This window comes from Oryctolagus cuniculus, chromosome 11 (genome assembly GCF_051225735.1).
Source record: "Oryctolagus cuniculus isolate XC-2025 breed Fujian yellow rabbit chromosome 11, ASM5122573v1, whole genome shotgun sequence".
NCBI classification, from domain to species: domain Eukaryota; kingdom Metazoa; phylum Chordata; class Mammalia; order Lagomorpha; family Leporidae; genus Oryctolagus; species Oryctolagus cuniculus.
Genome location: NC_142877.1, coordinates 104332791 through 104351149, shown reverse-complemented (window position 1 = coordinate 104351149; position 18359 = coordinate 104332791). Strand labels below are relative to the sequence as shown.

The following is an 18359-nucleotide window of genomic DNA, read 5'->3' as shown; positions in this document are numbered from 1 at the left end:
CTAATCCTCCGCCTAGCGGCGCCGGCACACCGGGTTCTAGTCCCGGTCGGGGCGCCGGATTCTGTCCCGGTTGCCCCTCTTCCAGGCCAGCCCTCTGCTGTGGCCAGGGAGTGCAGTGGAGGATGGCCCAGGTGCTTGGGTCCTGCACCCCATGGGAGACCAGGAAAAGCACCTGGCTCCTGGCTCCTGCCATCGGATCAGCGCGGTGCGCCGGCCGCAGCGCGCCGGCCGCGGCGGCCATTGGAGGGTGAACCAACGGCAAAAGGAAGACCTTTCTCTCTGTCTCTCTCTCTCACTGTCCACTCTGCCTGTCAAAAAAAAAAAAAAAAAAAAAAAAAAAAAAAAAAAAAGATTTGTTTATTTATCTGAAAGTCAAAATTACACAGAGACAAGAGAGGCAGAGAGAGAGAGAGAGAGAGAGAGAGAGAGAGAGGTCTTCCATCTAATGGTTCACTCCCCAATTGGCCGCAATGGCCAGAGCTGCACTGATCTGAAGGCAGGAGCCAGGAGCTTCCTCTGGCCCTCCCTGGCATGTACAGGGGCCCAAAGACTTGGTCCATCTTCCACTGCTTTCCCAGGCCATAGCAGAGAGCTGAATTGGAAGTGGAGCAGCCAGGTCTTGAACCAGTGGAGGTGGGGAATATTATCATATCCATGTATCCGATAAAAAAGACTGAGGACTAGCAACTCCAAATAACTTTCTTTCTTTCTTTCTTTTTTTTTTTTTTTTTTTGACAGGCAGAGTGGACAGTGAAAGAGAGACAGAGAGAAAGGTTTTCCTTTTGCCGTTGGTTCACCCTCCAATGGCTGCCAGGGCTGGCACGTTGCGGCCGGCGCATCGCGCTGATCCAAAGCCAGGAGCCAGGTGCTTCTCCTGGTCTCCCATGCGGGTGCAGGGCCCAAGGACCTGGGCCATCCTCCACTGCACTCCTGGGCCATAGCAGAGAGCTGGCTTGGAAGAGGGGCAACCGGGACAGAATCTGGCACCCCGACTGGGACTAGAACCCGGTGTGCCGGCGCCACAAGGTGGAGGATTAGCCTATTGAGCCACGGCGCCGGCCCCCAACTAACTTTCTTAGTCATATTAGCTCAAGTGTTACAGCCCAGATTCAAACAGACAGTTGGCTCCAGAATCTTGCTTAACCACCACAATCTACTGCATCATCTGGTCCAGACATTAAGACACTGGTTGAGACACCCACCCACAGTATTGGAGTGCCTGGGTTTGCGTCCCAGCTTCTCTGCTCCAATTTAAGCTTCCTGCTAATGCACACCCTGGGAAACAACAGGTGATAATTCAAGTGACTGAGTCCTTGCCATCTACTTGGAGACCTGAATTTAGTTCCTGGCTTTTGCCTCCATTTGTAGCCCAGCTCAAGGATAGCCACTATAGATATTGGGGGAGTGACTCAAATTTTATGTCTCTGTCTCTCTGCCACTCAAATAAACTTTTTTTCTTTTTTTTTGACAGGCAGAGTTAGACAGTGAGACAGAGAAAGGTCTTGCTTCTGCTGGTTCACCCCCTGTGGGGCTCCATGGGATGCGCAGCCATGGAGCCCCCACGTCAAGGTCGGTCTGATAGCTGTTGCTGTGTCTTTATCACAAGGCAGATGTTGCTAGTTTCGGTTAGGGCAATGCTTTCCCATGGTCGGGACTTTCCAGAGGAGTTGAGAATGTTGTAAACAACAAGATGGCGCCGAGGACCGCGCGGTGAGCCTGCCTGCTGCGTGACACCTCATCTGATTGGCCCAAGAACGCGTGCACACTGCGTGAACAGACAGCGGATTGGAGTGTTCCGTGCATGGACTTGAGCCCGCTTGCAATTGGCCAGATTTTGTATATAAGCTATGTGCTGAGGAAGGAGGGGGCTTTCCTGTCCACTCTCCTCCTTTCATTCTTTCTCTGTCCCTGTTATTTTCCCATTAAAAGTCTGCTGAAGACCGATAAGCTGCGAACAGTGTCGTTCCTTTGCGGGCAAGGGAGCGGCAACCCCCCAAATGGCCGCCATGGCCAGCGCGCCGATCCGAAGCCAGGAGCCAGGTGCTTCTTCCTGGTCTCCCATGCGGGTGCAGGGCCCAAGCACTTTGGCCATCCTCCACTGCCTTCCCAGGCCACAGCAGAGAGCTGGACTGGAAGAGGAGCAACCGGGACAGAACCGGGAGCCCAACCGGGACTAGAACCCGGAGTGCTGGTGCTGCAGGCGGAGGATTAGCCTAGTGAGCCGCGGTGCCAGCCCCAAATAAACTCTTAAAAGAGATACCAAACAAAAAAATATCTAGGGGTAAAGTGAAGTAAAATTTTAAGATACTTATGGAAGTATAAAGAAAACAATTATTATTATTATTAACTTTTGGTAGTAGAAAAACCACTCTTCCTCAGGAGTATATATAAAGGCTATTAATAATAATCAAATTTCAAAATGTCAATTTCACTCACATATATTAACCTTTTTTGTACTCTGTATTAGTTACCACAAATCAGGGAAAACATGAGATTCCTCTTTTTGGGACTGGCTTACTTGACTAAGCACAATGGGCTCCAACTGCAAACACTGATAAAATACAATCTTCAAAGGTGCTCTGCTGAACTAAGAGCAACAGAAGTAAATCCTTACATTTCTCATGACGTATTCACCTTTAAAAATTAGAACTCACCTGTAAGCAGTCAAAAAATGTACCAAAATGTTCCTTGTAGATATAGAGCACAGTGGATTTGACCATGTTTTTGAGTGTTTCTCCAACTAAAATCCATGATAGTTGAGTTTCTGTTTCTGTAACTGGTCCTAACTTTTGCAAAATTAGCTTCACTGCCTGTGGGAACAAAGCCATTAAAATTAACAAATAAGCTCTCATTTTCAAATATTATACTGATTGACCACCCTTGTTACAGCAGCTACCTTAAAAAATCTGTTCTGGAATAATCAAGGATACGGTGACTTTGATGGTTAACTACATATCCCAAAATGAATTTCCAAACTGGGATGGGGAAAATATCATACAACTCTCCCCTCCCCATTCACCCTACAACATTAATCAATTTATGTTATCTCCTAGTATCCAGCATGAAGACAGGAATGATTTTCTAAGTAAAAATTCTAACTGCCCAGAGCCCACACTAAGTAAGCATTGCTATTAAACCCCTAACACCTCCCACTGATGATTTGTCTATTTTAGGCTACCTCTTTGCACATCATTTGCCTAACTCTTTTCTATTTTCTGTTTAATCCTTCTATGAAGACCCCATGCATTCTTCCCTATTACTCACCTGGCCTGTACAGGAATGAAACATATTTCTAACTCCTTTGCACATCTCAAAAAGCAACTGTCCAACTCCTTCTGTCTTTTCTGGATGTTCACCAAGATCGAAAAACATTAAGTTGAAAAGTGCATTCTTATCAGAAACCTAAAAAGGAAAATTAATTTATAACATAAGTACATCCAAGTGAAGAAGCCTTATGTTATTCTTCATATTCATATTTAAATACACTTGAGAATGACTTCTGAAAGGTAAAATGATCCCAAGCTACTGTTACGGTACATACCCTCATGTAAGAGTATGTCACAAGTGTCAGTGCTGTGGTGTAGTGGGTAAAGCCACCGCCTGTAGTGCCAGTATCCCATTTGGGCACCAGTTTGAGTCCCAGCTGCTCCTCTTCCAATCCAGCTCTCTGCTATGGCCTGGGAAAGCAGTAGAAGATGGCCCAAGTCCTTGGGCCCCTGCACCCACTTGGGAGACCCAGAAGAAGCTCCTGGCTCCTGGCTTTGGATTGGTCCATCTCTGGCCACTGTGGCCATTTGGGGGGTGAACCAGCAGATCTCTCTCTCTCTCTCTGTAACTCTGACTTTCAAATAAATAAATAAATCTATAAAAAAAAGGGTATGTCACATAACAATGAGAAATTCTTGAGTGTCATAGAAAGGTATATATCTATATCTATATCTATATCTATATCTATCAAGAAAAGCCACACAACATATCATTCTATTACACTAAATGATGTATTGCATTTTATGAGCTTAAAGAAATTTAATAATTTCAAATAAATAAATAAATCTATAAAAAAAAGGGTATGTCACATAACAATGAGAAATTCTTGAGTGTCATAGAAAGGTATATATATATATCAAGAAAAGCCACACAACATATCATTCTATTACACTAAATGATGTATTGCATTTTATGAGCTTAAAGAAATTTAATACTGATGTTTTTTGTTTTATTCAAAAACCCTCTAAATTACGATGGGAATTTGAGCCAGACATTAAATGACACTGCAACTAGTTTCTTCCAGGAAACTATCACAAATATTCCTTTTACTTTCACTATTCCTATACGTACTCATTTAAATTCAGTTTGCAGTAAAAGCCACCAAAACCTAAATAATAATAATAAAAAAAGCAACCCAAATTATACCATACTAAAGTAATGATGAGATAGATGAGATAAACTCAAAATAGTAACAGGTGCATCAGGGTTTTTTGGTTTACTATTTATTAATTTATTTTCATCTCCTTGAAAGGCAAAATGACAGAAAAAGAGAGAGAAGAGATTCTATGTGTTGGTTCATGCCAAATACTGGCAACAGCCAGGGCTAGGCCAGGCTGAAGCCAGGAACATGGAACTCCATTCAGGTTGTCCACGTGGGTGACAGGGGCCCAAACACTTGGGTCATCATATGTTGCCCCCCAGGATGCATTAGCAGGAAGCTGGATGAGAAGTGGAGGAGCCAGGACTCAAACTGGCACCCTGACATGGGATGTGGGCATTCTGAGCAGCTTAACCTGCTGCACCACAATGCCAGGCCCCATTTCTGTGTGTATACACACACACACACACACACACATATTTTATATATATATATAAAATTAGTCCATAATAACATTAAAAAAAGACATCTGCTTCTTTCATCAGATTCTTAATGATTAATAGCAATGTTTATTGTTTAAAATATCAGACTAACCTTTCTCATCAAAAAAGTAAAACTTTCAGCTGCAAAATTTCTTATATGCAGTTTTTTATGAGCCAGGAGTGTACTGTACATGCTACAAAAAAAGAAAAATGACATGCTTAATGAACCAAATATATAACTTTAATAAATATGTACTATATGTCAAAGATATGCAGGGTATGCAAGAATGTATGGCAGGTATAAAGCAAGTTTAAGACTGGGATACTCAGATGTTGAACAGAAGGCTGACAGCCAGACACAGAGTCCTAGGACTGGTAGCACTGATCTTACAGGAAAGATTCCATGTAGAGCTGACTCCTGTAGGGAGCTCTAAATGTCAGGAAGAATTCAGATCATGACTGGTGTGCATATTAGGATAAAAGGAAGAGCAAAGATGCGGCAGAGAGAAATGACCACAGTCAAAGGATAACAATGAACTAGCCCATTTAAACAAGGATGATGTGGTTGCAGGGGGCAGCTGCAGATAAAGCTGCCCAGATAAACATGCAGCCCAGAACAGAAGAAGAATTTGGACACTAGCTTACCTGTATGTAATCAGCACCACAGTTCCAAGGGATGAGTCCTATTATTATTCTCAAACCACAGACAATGAAATCGAGGCAGAAAGGCAGAGCAAACTGCTCAAGATAGTATAGCCATGTAGCTATAATGACAAACTATATTCTCCACTTTTTGCCACATCCCTATAGTACCTAACAGTTCCTTGCTCATAGTAGGTATTAATAAATAGTGGCTGGATGATAAATGAATATTTTCAGAAAGATTAATCTGGCAATAGTATACAAGATGAAACACAGAGAGAAGTCGGTTATCCAATTGGAAAGCTGCCTACATCACTCAAGCATGGGCTAACCAGGTAGGAAAGAGGCTGATAGTAAAAGGAAGTAACTAAAGACAGACCAAAAAGACACTTCAGGAGTCCCTGCAAGGCAGTCAAATACCTTACATTAGTCCACAAGACCCTTTATGATCTGACCTCCTTCCCACTTCTGTGTCACTGCCTAGCTACTCTATCTTTACTCCACCTCCCAAGACTCGCTGCTCTTCCTTGAACCTGCCAGCATGTGCCCACGATGTTCTCTCCTTGCTAAATTGTAAACTTTGGAAGAAGGGGGATTTTTACCTGCTTTGTTATTATATCTCAACTGGCTAACAAACAGTCCTCAATAAGTATTTACAGAATGAATGCATGCCCGACAGAAACAAGAGGTTTTGGAGTCCCTGAATACAACAGATTCAAAGATGGCCCTGAGAAGAAATGTTGCTACCACTGACAAAAGATGGCGACAAAACAGGGCCTGGCATAAGGCAGGCACTTAACACAAATTTATTGAGCACATAAATGGATAAAAAGGGAAGACAACTGGGTTTAAAGAGGAATATGTTAAGTCTGGTTTCTGTAATAAGGGCAATTATCCAGCCCATTGAAGACAGGTCACACACAAGCAAATAAACGTAGAACTGAAGAACCTAACTTAAGAGACATACAAATGACAGTTTTTTTGACAGGTGAAATCACAAAACTCAAGTACCATTGTCAACCCTTGGTATCTGCAGGGTCCCCATCCGTGGATTCAACCAAACATAAACTGAAAATATTTGGGTGGGGGGAGGGGAGGAATTCTGTCTGTACAGGACATGTAGAGTTTTCTTTGTCATTTTTCCCTAAATGGTACAGCTTAAAAACTATCTTAATATTTATATTGCAATGAGCATTTTAATTAATCCACAGGTGACTTAAAGTACACAGGAGGATGCACAAATGTTATATGCAAATATTACATTATTTTATATAAGGGACTTGAGCATCTACTGACTCCATTGTTGGGAGAGGGGTGGTACTAGAGCTATTCCCTTATGGATATTGAGGGACAAAGAAATTTTCCTCAAAGACCCTGTTGGTGGTTTAATGTAGTAATCTTGGTTCTAACACATTTCATCAAAAGCTTCACAGAGAACTAGTAATGACTGGTAAAACATCTCTTTCTTATTCTTTGTTCAAAATTCCTAAAAGAGAAAGCTGGGCAGGGTGGAAGGGGTGGGAAAAAACCAAAATCTATTGTTTTATCTCATACCTATCTCATGCCTTTAATTGAGGGGTAAAGGGCTGATTACTGGTCTTAAATATTCCTGTGGCAATTACAATATATAGGAATAATCAGAAGACCAAACGGAAAATTCCATCAAATCTCAGATTTAAACAGAGAATAAACAATCCTTCCTTTATTTTAAGTGAAAAGCCACTATGGAATTCATTCCCTTTCCTTGTCTACATTACTCATAAGTACTTATCACTGAGTTGTTTTTCTTTTTTGCAATTTTATAACTTTTGAGTGTTTCTTTTGACTTAGTAAGTGTATTAGCAGCTGGGAAATGCGAATGTTTAAGATTCTTATGGAGTTGACAGGTTAATTAGAGGACAGAATTACATTATAAACAAACAAGTAGAAAGTTGGGAAACACTCTCCAACTGGCCAAATCTGACAGCACTGTCTCAAAGAACTTGTGACCTAGAAAATCAAGGATGTGGAGTATTTCTAACAAATAAATGATGGAGAGAAGAAAAAAAGGAAGAAAGGAAGAAAGAAAGAGAAAGAACGAACGTTGGGAGATATAAGTGGTGGAAAATGTCAAAGAAAACAGAACACAAAGTTTTCACTCCAGCTAAGATGGCCGGGAATATCTGTGGAGGTTACAGAATCCAAATCAAGCTTTGAGGGGCAGGTACAATTTCAACAGCTGGTGTTGACAGAAGGTAAGGTCAACACAGAACTTAACATAAACTAGCAGGCCAGACTCTGGACCACTTTGGCTGGAGAAGCAACTTTTTATAAGGAAATAATTAAGCAGTGAGCTGGAAAGGTATTTTGGAGTCACAGAGAAGCCAGGGAAAAAAAGAAAAAGACAATTAAAAAAAAATCAGGAACACTCACCTGTATATATTGGACATGTCCTTTACCATCAGTCGCCATAGGTACTTGTAAAGATAAGACAGCGAGGTAAAAGCCCATTCTAACAACTCTGTGTCCTGAGTCTCCAGGATTGAGGTGATAGTAAGGAAAAAATCTTGAAAGTGTGGATAGAAATCTGTCTGCAGATCTCGTGCCAACTGTACAACCAAACTGGATTTGGAAAGAAGCAACTGGTTAGGGAGATAAAGATAAAAGGTTCTGCAGATCTATTTAACAAAAGTAAAATGGCCTAACATCTTAAGAGATTAATGAAACCGTGAAGTTTAGGATGATGCAAAATTCTTCAAGTCTTAAAAGTTCAGTAAAGAAATCAAGCAAGAAAGATACATTGCATCATGGGTTGTGTTCAACTGTTCCTACAGTGTCAAAGAAAAACAAGGTTCCATGAGGAGTACAAACCAAATATAAAATCGTACCCCTAACATTCTACTTTATGGTAATGCATCTTTTCCAAATATTTTGGTCTAGAAGAAAAGGTGAATTCTTCTTGATTTTAAATTACAAAGTCTTTATTTATCAAAGGCATTTGTAGCTATGGAACATAACCTTTCTTAAAATTCAGAGAAGTTTTCAGGTTATTTCTCAAGATGTTACTTACTCCAAAAGGGGTTGATAGGCAAAACTGTTCTTAATTTGTAGGTGAGTCTTCAAACTCTCAACAATCTCATTTTGATGGTATACCAGCTGATTGAATGACTGGCATTTGTCAATAACTTCCTTGTAAAATTTCCCTGGACAAAAGAACAAACAACATGTTCTGCTTTTCCATCACACCACTATTTTAGTTGTATGGAACAGCTAATTTGCAAATTTTAATAAAACAAATTAAAAAATACCAAAGTGTTCTGTAAGGTTCAATTCTCTCCATTTCAGCAGACCCTCAAAAAAGTAGGTTTCAACCTCCTGCCAAGAGTAAAGCAGTCCATTAGTCAGGTAAGTCCAAGAAAATTAGGATCAAAGTATAGAATAATGATTTATTAACATCTTAAGACAAAGATATTGAAGTTTAAAAACCCCTGTTTTTTTAAGACATTAACTAGTATACTTAAAAAGCAATCAGAAATATAATATCAACAAATGATTTATTAAACCAATTTTTTATTGATTTGTTTACAGCAAATAACATTCTAAAGCCCGTATAATACTTACATTAAGGAAAAATTTTTCTATATATTCTACTATTTTAGGCATAGAAAAATGTGCTGCTTACAGTTCTTTCTGCTTTAGAAATATGAATTGATACAATCTTATGCAGAAGTAAACTAACACTTCTACTAAAATTAAAAACATGTATTTCCTTTGACCCTGCAATTCTACTCTTGGAGATATTATAAAATGTGCAAACATGGAAGTGCAAAGATGTCCATTCAGTTAGAAGAAACATAAAACAGCCCAAATAAAATAGGAAAATGGTTAGAGTAACTAATAGTTTAGACATATGAAAGTATATTATATAGTCATTAGTTTATACTTTTATCTATACTGAATTAGAAAGATGCTGATGCTATGCCACCAAGATGATAAAAGTTACACAATAAAGTGTATGGTAGGATTCCATATTTCTTTAAAACAAACAAGTCTCTGAGTATTTACATATACTTGAATGGAAATGACAGAAAAAAACAGATGAACACAGATATACCACATTATCAATGCTAGTTTACTTGGCAATAAGGAGTGGGAGGAATGAAATAATAATCTTTCTAAGTTCACTACTGTCGCTCCCCCTCTTCGTGGAGGAGCAACACAGGACCCTGCGCTGTTCTTTCGTCTGCTCGGCCCTCCCCGGGTTTGCTGCTGGTTCTTCCCGGGTTGGCTACTATCCCTTCCACCTCCGTGGAAGGGCAGTTCCCCCTGGCCGCATTCCCCACTTCCGCAGGGGAGCGGCACACCGCCGGCCGGCTCTCTGGGGCTGCACGGGTTCCCTTTAGATGTTCCCCATAGATGTTCCCGGTGCATGCCGTTTCTCTCCTCCTTTATAGTCCTTCTCTGCCAATCCCAACTCGGCTGCCCACACGCCGAGTACGCTGCTCTCCAATCAGGAGCAAGTCCTACAGTTAATTGGTTGAACTGGAGGCAGCTGTGCGGAAGCTGTTTACTTCTCTCCCAGCGCCATATTGTGGGAGAGCAGATGCATAGAATAAGTCCTAATTCGAGCAACTTAGTCCAGTCCGGATTGCTCCCCACAGATCCCCCTTTCTTTTTATTTTTGGCGTTGATACGCGCCTGTCTTCGGTGTCCCGCGGCACACACTAGAGTTGCCACAGGCTCTTACAAGTCCTATCCATCAGGCAAACCGAATCCGGGTCCTCTCTTCGCCATGTTGTGAGGAGGTTTTTAGGCGCTGATGCGTGCCTGTGTTCGGTGCCCTGCAGCGCATGCTTTGCTCTGCCTGCAGGGGCTTACAAGCTCTATCAGGCAAACCGAATCCAAGCCTTCTCATTGCCTTATTGTGGGGGAGACTTATTAGTGTTGGTTCGTGCCTATCTTCGGTGACCTGCAGCTCATACTCTGGTCGAGCTTTGCTGGCGCTTACCGCCTTAAATCAGGCAGACCGAATCCAAGCCTCCTAATTGTTGCATTGTGGGGAAGCTTTACTGATGTTAATTCGTGCTTGTCTTCGATGACCTGCGGCTAGCCGCCCAGGTGCTCACCGCCTCACTAATCGGGCAGACCGAATCCAAGCCTTCTAATTGGCATGTTGAGGGGAGGCCTTATTTCTCTCTATTTCTCTATCTCCGGGCATTCCTATTTCTCCCATTTTACTTCTATCTTCCAGCATTCCTATTTCTCTCACTTAACTTCTAAAACTTCTGTTTCTCTTATCCCCGCAGCTTCCCGGCACCTCGCCCTGCCGGCGGGTTCACGGCTCCGCGCAGCTTCCCGGCGCCTCGCCCCGCCAGCGGGCTCCGCCCCGAGGCTGCTTCTCCGCGCCTCGCCGGCTCTGAGCCGCTTCAGCCCGCGCCTCATCTGCGCGGCTTCCCGGCTTTGCGCGGTTTGGCTTCGCGCGCTCCGCGGTCTCCACGCCCTTCGCGTCTGCACCACGGCCTACGCCAGCCCCGTTCCCTATCTATTCACGCCCCGTGCTCTCTCTGCACGCGGCGGCTTCCGCGAGTAACACAGCGTAGCTTGCGTCTCCACCACTAGCATTCAATCCAAGTTCCCCGGGCTAGCCTGGCGAATTCAACCCAGCGTACGTCTCCGCCCCACGGTTTGGCTTTCCGTCCTTTGCTCCCCGGGCTAATCAGACGGATCCCAATCTGGCTTGCGTCTCAGCTTCTGGTTTTAACTTTTCGCCCCCTATTCCCGGGCTAACTTGAGAATCCCAAAGTGGCTTTCGTTTCCGCCTTGGCCTGCCCCCCGCGGCTTCAATTTCCCTAACATTTTTCTCTACCCGGTATGTTTCCCCAAGCTTTCCTCCAACGATATTCCTCCCTCATTTCTCCTGGCCTCTCCCCACAGTCCGCGTCCGAGTCTGTTTGTTTTAGCTTTCACTTTCGCCCTTAGAGATTTCTCCCAGCTTCCCCCCGTAGTCCGTATCTGAGTCTATGCCTAGGCTTTCAACAGCTTCCTCCGGCACCCTTTTCGTCCGGCTTTTCCCTAGGCTGTTTGCTAGTCTCTCTCTCCGATAATTTCCCTTGGCTCTTTGCTAGTTTCTCTCTCCGATATTTTCCCAATTCTTCCCGTTTCTTCCCTCCTAAGTTTGCTAATCCGTCCTAGGTTTCCTATCCGAGTCACGGCACCATTATGTCGCTCCCCCTCTTCGTGGAGGAGCAACACAGGACCCTGCGCTGTTCTTTCGTCTGCTCGGCCCTCCCCGGGTTTGCTGCTGGTTCTTCCCGGGTTGGCTACTATCCCTTCCACCTCCGTGGAAGGGCAGTTCCCCCTGGCCGCATTCCCCACTTCCGCAGGGGAGCGGCACACCGCCGGCCGGCTCTCTGGGGCTGCACGGGTTCCCTTTAGATGTTCCCCATAGATGTTCCCGGTGCATGCCGTTTCTCTCCTCCTTTATAGTCCTTCTCTGCCAATCCCAACTCGGCTGCCCACACGCCGAGTACGCTGCTCTCCAATCAGGAGCAAGTCCTACAGTTAATTGGTTGAACTGGAGGCAGCTGTGCGGAAGCTGTTTACTTCTCTCCCAGCGCCATATTGTGGGAGAGCAGATGCATAGAATAAGTCCTAATTCGAGCAACTTAGTCCAGTCCGGATTGCTCCCCACAACTACTATATTGTTTAGTTCATTAACACGGTATACATGACTTATTATTTATTATATTGCTGTGTAACATTTGCATGTGTCCATAAATTTAAAAAAGAAAAACATTTCTGCAGAGGATGACAGAGTTAAGGTATGGTTAGAAGCAGAAAAAAGTGCATAGCCTCATCCTTTCCTTTTTATAGAAGAGGAAACTAAGCCCCAGGAAAACAGACTTCCCAAAATCACTAAAATCACAGGGCAGGAATAGGAGCTGCAGCAGTGCAGAATGCACATGGGAAAGGGAGAGGCTACATCACCAAGGCAGCTGGGTATCAGATGAACCTGTCTACACAGCTCAGTCCAGAGAACTTTCTGCAATGATGGAAATGTCCATACTTGCACTTGTCTGAGGTGGTAGCAATAGGCCACATGGCGATTAAACACCTGAATTTTTAATTTACTGTGAATCTAATTTGCCATATGTGGTTACAATATTAGAGAGCCCAGGTCTAATCTATTTCATGTTCACAAAGGAAGGGCTTGAAAAATACCTCACTTCTACTAGTAGGGGAAGCAAACAACCAACTATGAATATTTGAAAACTAGTTGAAATAGTTGAAAAACTAATAACACATTCTCTTACCTCTTCATAGCTGGCAGTTCTATCGATACGGTGAATGATGTCGATATTCACATTGCCCAGTCGTTCAGCAAATGTGAGAAACTGGGAGGGAAAGCATATTTAAGGCACATTATCATTCAATATATACCGTACCTAGAATATCTGAGTGTTGTGTATGCACCACATGTAGGTAATTTCCTCATAACAATAGGAAGTTGAAATCTTCAGTAAGCCCCCTTGTGTACTATCCTGACAAGTAACGGTCTGCTTTGCTTGTCATTTCAGACTTGGGTTTTCTATCACTCAAAAAACATGCATCTAAGTTTTAAGACTAAAAGTAGGTATCCCCGATGAATGGCAAAAGACACAAAAACAAAACAGAAGGCATAGGGTCTTCGAAGTACCACGTTCAAAGATAATGAATACTTTTGTATGTTTGCAAAAGTTCTTTCAGCTACGTCATTTCAAATAAAATTTCTGTGGTAAGGCTGGTGAACCTAGGTGAACATGTGTGATTGGTCTCATTAGTTCTATTAGGTTTCATCCTACATGCCCAGGGATCAAGCTAACAGTCTTTTTAAACATGTACAGACCTACAGTTGTATCGTAAGGAAGATCTGAAAAGAAACTATCATGGAGCAAAGAGCTATACCAGCCATTAGCTGAAGACACGAAAATCGGTCTTTAAAGAAAAAAGGGTAGGGGAGAATCGGTCATAGGCTCTCAGGTAACTGAACGCTAACTCCGGCCTTCAGGGAGTTCCTAGGACGGGTCAGATCCTACTAACGACAGGCGTAACCTGCGGCTCAGACTTCACTGCCCCACCCCGTGTTCACTACACACGGCATCTCCCACTTTTGCCAGAGCCTCGGGACAAGCTCAGGTTCGGTCCAGCACTCCGCAGCCCCCGGAGCCCCGCTGCGAGTCCGTCTCACCGCTGAGCCAGCGGAGACCCGAGGGTCCCGGTCCAACCTCTCGTGCTCACCCGGTAAGTGTTCTCCGTCTTGTGCGAAACAGGCTTTGTCTTCATGGCTGCGGGGGTGCGGCGGGGACCTGCAAGAACCTCGGGAACGGTGGTGGAAGGGATATAACCCACACGCTGTACTCTCCTTGCCCTAGACGCCCACACTCTCTCACGTGCGGCTTGAGCCTTTGGGCACCGCCATGTTGTCGGTAGGAGGAGCCAGAGCGAGTCACGTGTGCGGAAGAAGCGGACGGAGCAGGCGCGCCCGGCCCGGGAGCCGGCTGCGGAAGAGGGGCGTGGGCGGGTACGTGGGCGGGGGCGTTCTTTTCACTCCAGTACATCAGGAGAAGGAAAGAGTGTTTTCATTATAAACTAAAACGTAATTGTCGTCATCACTAGCCGGTTAACTGCCGGTAACTAGTACCGTGCAACCCCGCGAAAACTCTTTCCCTTCATATTTCTACAGAAAAGCTCACTGTGAACGCTAGACAAATAGAAAAGAGCTGTGTATATTTTAATAATTCTGCCAGAGATCACTCATCTGCTGGTTCGCCCCCGAGATGTCCCCAGTGGCCTGGACTGAGCTGAAGCCTGGAGCCAGAAGCTATCTGGAGATCCCCTGTGGGTGACAGGGATGCAACTACTTGAGCAAAGATCTGCTGGTGTCCTAAGGTCAGTGTTAGGAAGCTGGAGCCAATAGCTAGAGGCAATCATCAAACCCAGGCACTCAATGTGGGGTGTGTCGCCTGCCCCTAAAGGGGGTCTATCTTATTTTCTTTTAAGATTTATTTACTTATTTGAAAGAATTACACACAGAGAGGAGAGGCAGGGGATCTATTTTTTTTTTTTTTTTTTTTTTTAAGATTTATTTGAAAGTCAGAGTTACACAGAGAGAGGAGAGGCAGAGAGAGAGATAGAGGGAGAGGTGTCTTCCATCCAATGGTTCACTCCCCAATTGGCCGCAAGGGCCGGAGCTGCACTGATCTGAAGGCAGGAGCCAGGAGCTTCTTCCTGGTCTCCTGTGTGGGTGCAGGGTCTCAAGGACTTGGGCCATCTTCTACTGCTTTCCCAGGCCAGAGCAGAGAGTTGGATTGGAAAAGGAGCAGCCGGGACTAGAACCGGCGCCCACATGGGATGCCGGTGCTTTAGGTCAGGGCGTTAACCTGCTGCAGGGGGTCTATTTTTAATACCCTTTGAAACAAGAGGAAACCAAAATTGTGCAGCTGGTAATTGGGAGTCTTCATTCGGATTTCATATTTTGAAAAATAGAAAAGGAGCTTTAAAGAAAAAAAAAACTATTTGTTAGAAAAAAAATTAAGATTTATGTCTTTATTTGAGAGGCAGAGTTATAGACAGAGAGGGGGAAAGACAGAGAGGTCTACCATCCCTTGGCTCACTCCCCAAATGGCTGCAATGGTCAGAGCTGGGCCATTCAGGAGCTAGGAGCTTCGTCCAGGTCTCCCACTGGGGTGCAGGGGCCCAAGCACTTGGGCCATTTACCACTGCTTTCCCAGGCTGTTAGCAAGAAGCTGGATTGGAAGTGGAGCAGCCAGGACTGCAGCCAGGGCCCATATGGGATGCCAGCACCATAGGTGGAGGCTTAACCTACTGTGCCATGGTGCTGGCCCCATAGAAAACTCTTTTAATTTCACAACCTGTGTATGTTTAGGAGTTTTTCTTACTATATTCTATGCATAGCATGTTGTTAAGGAAAATTGTATATGTGTATATATGTTTTTAAATATAACTTAAAACTTAAATAAAACTTATATATGTGTGTATATAAGTTTTTAAACATAACCACCCTTCATAACATTGACTGATTCAATAAATATTTTTTGAAAGTCTACTATGGGCTACGCATTGTTATGGAAGATAAACAAGACTATAATATTGATAATTCTGATTGGAAATATTAGGCTAAGGCGCTTACATGTGAGATAGTCAAGGAGAGATGTTAAGTAGACAATTGGATACAATACTGTAGAAGGTTCAGTGTAGCAGTCAGGCCTGGAGTTGTGACTTAAATACTTGAAATGCATCCATCTGCCTCAAGCATGAGGTATTTGTGATTGGGTAATAGAGCTAGTGAGGTAGAAATGGACTAGCCAAGGTGTGGAAGCAGAGCCAGTGGCCAACTATACTGAATGCTAAGGGTAGAAAAAAGCTGATGGATCCAACAGGTGCAGGTCTCTGATGGACGGTCTAGAGTGCAGCAAAGGAAGCATAATCTGAGTTCGTTGAGGTGGGAATCACAGCAAGGAACTGAAGTAGATGTAATACTTTCAGATTATTATTATTGTCACTATAGCAGCATTTTCTGTTGTCACATAGTTCTAAATACTTTATTTTATTTTATTAAATATTTATTTATTTGAAAGACAAGAGTTACAGAGAGGCAGAGAGAGAGAGAGAGAAGTCTTCCATCTGCTGCTTCACTTCCCAAATGGCTGCAATGGCTGGAGCTGGGCCAGTCCTAAACCAGGAGCCAGGAGCTTTTTCTGGGTCTCCCACATAGGTGCAGGGGCCCAATGACTTTGGCCATCTTCTACTGCTTTCCCAGGCCATCGCAGAGAGCTGGATTGGAAGAGAAGCAGCCAGGACTCAAACTGGCGCCCATTATAGGATGCCAGCACTGTAGATGATGGCTTTACCTGCTAAACCATAATGCCAGTCCCAGTTCTAAATATTTTAATGGCTATATAGAATTTATGAATTTTAAGATTTATTTCTTTATTTGAAATGCAAAGTTACACAGAGAATCTTTGATCTGCTCATTCAATCCCCAGATGGCCAGCAATGGCTACCTCTGGTCCAGGCCAAAACTGGGAATGAGGAACTTCATCCAAGTATCCCACATGGGTGACAGGGGCCCAAACACTTGGACCATTTTCTGCTGCTTTTCCCAGGCCATTATCGGGTAGCTAGATTGGAAGTGGAACAACTGGGACATGAACCAGCACTCACATGGGATGCTGGTGTAGTAGGTGATGTAGGAAGGCTTTACCTTCCATACCACAACGCTGGCCCCTGAATTTTATTTTTTAATAATAATATATTGAAAGGCTCAATGTTTAGTTGGGTTCCAGTAGACTAATAATTAGCCATGTCTTTTTTTTTCTTTAGATGGTTCTTAGCTTTTTATAGGACATAGATCCCTCATGGAAGTCTAAAAAAGCTGAAATTCTCAGAAAAATGCATATAAGCTAAAATGTTTGGAGGATTTCAGAGAATTAGAAGCCCAAAATGGGATATATTAATATAACATGGTGATTAAGAGTACAGAGGCTGGGGCCGGCTCTGTGACATAGCGGGTGGAGCTGCTGCCTGCACTGCCAGCATCCCATATGGGCGCCAGTTGAGTCCTGGCTGCTCCACTTCTGATCCAGCTCTCTGCTAAAGCCTGGAAAGCAGTAGAGGATGGCCCAAGTCCTTGGGCCCCTGCACCCATGTGGGAGACCCAGAAGAAGCTTCTGGCTCCTGGCTTCGGATTGGCGCAGCTCCGGCTGTTGCAGTCATCTGGGGAATGAACCAGCGGATGGAAGACCTCTCTCTGTCTCTCCTCCTCTCTCTGTGTAACTCTGACTTTCAGGTAGATGAATAAATCTTTTTTTTTTTTTTTAAAGTATAGATGCTGGAACTGGGTTGTCCAGGTTTGAATCCTGGCTTTGCTATTTATTGGTGTTAGGTCTAAGTTACTCTGTCGTGTATGTAAACAGAGCTAACGAAAAAGTACCTTCCCCATTGGCGGCTGTGCAGAGCAAATAGCTAATGGATGCAAGATGCTAGAATGTTGACAGGTACCACAGCTGTGCAAATTACTTAACCTTTCTAAGACTTGATTTCCTCACTCATACAATGGAGATGATGATCAAACCAATCTTTCAAGGTATTGTGTTCGTGCATAGAGCATGGAATAAATGTTTGCTGAATGGGAAAGTAAATGACTGTGTAGCCTCTACTATCTGGCAACCTGCCAAGTTCCGTAACAAGATAATATGCACTTTTAAACTTTATATTGCCAGTGAGTTCCCTGATTTAAGAGCTCTTTATTCAGTGTTTGTTAAATTAACAAGGCACAAAATACTTTATTTAATTCTGACAACCTTAAGGGTAACATATCTCCTGCATTGGGTATGCAGTCGCATCATTCAGCTTTTTTTTTTACTTTTATTTAATGAATATAAATTTCCAAAGTACGACTTATGGATTACAATGGCTTCCCCCCAATACCGTCCCTCCCACCCACAATCCTCCCCTTTCCCACTCCCTCTCCCCTTCCATTCACATCAAGATTCATTTTCGATTATCTTAATATACAGAAGATCAGCTTAGTATACATTAAGTAAGGATTTCAACAGTTTGCTCCCACACAGAAACATAAAGTGAAAAATAGATGATTTTTTTAAATGATGATGAAATCAGATCAGACCTATTGTCATGTTTAATCCCAGTGAGAGTCAAGTTGCGAATTGATAATTTCTTTTTTTTTTTTTTACAGAAGATCAGTTTAGTATGCATTAAGTAAAGATTTCAACAGTTTGCACCCCCATAGAAACACAAAGTGAAATATATTGTTTGAGTACTCGTTATAGCATTAAATCTCAATGCACAGCACATTAAGGACAGAGATC

The 18359-nt window shown here is 43.5% G+C and overlaps 1 protein-coding gene across 1 annotated transcript in view; it reads right to left on the bottom strand.

Annotated features, from left to right (window-relative positions):
- UTP20 (UTP20 small subunit processome component) overlaps positions 1-14033 on the bottom strand; it is a 106606-nt gene extending 92573 nt beyond the window's left edge. The window contains exons 1-8 of the mRNA XM_008256963.5: positions 13747-14033; positions 12783-12863; positions 8778-8844; positions 8540-8672; positions 7903-8091; positions 4961-5042; positions 3265-3402; positions 2655-2810 (exon numbers count right to left, since the gene is read on the bottom strand). Of these exons, the coding sequence (XP_008255185.2) occupies positions 2655-2810; positions 3265-3402; positions 4961-5042; positions 7903-8091; positions 8540-8672; positions 8778-8844; positions 12783-12863; positions 13747-13791 (891 nt within the window). The 5' untranslated portion in view covers positions 13792-14033. The remainder of the gene's footprint in view (positions 1-2654; positions 2811-3264; positions 3403-4960; positions 5043-7902; positions 8092-8539; positions 8673-8777; positions 8845-12782; positions 12864-13746) is intronic.
- Positions 14034-18359: the final 4326 nt, after the last annotated feature.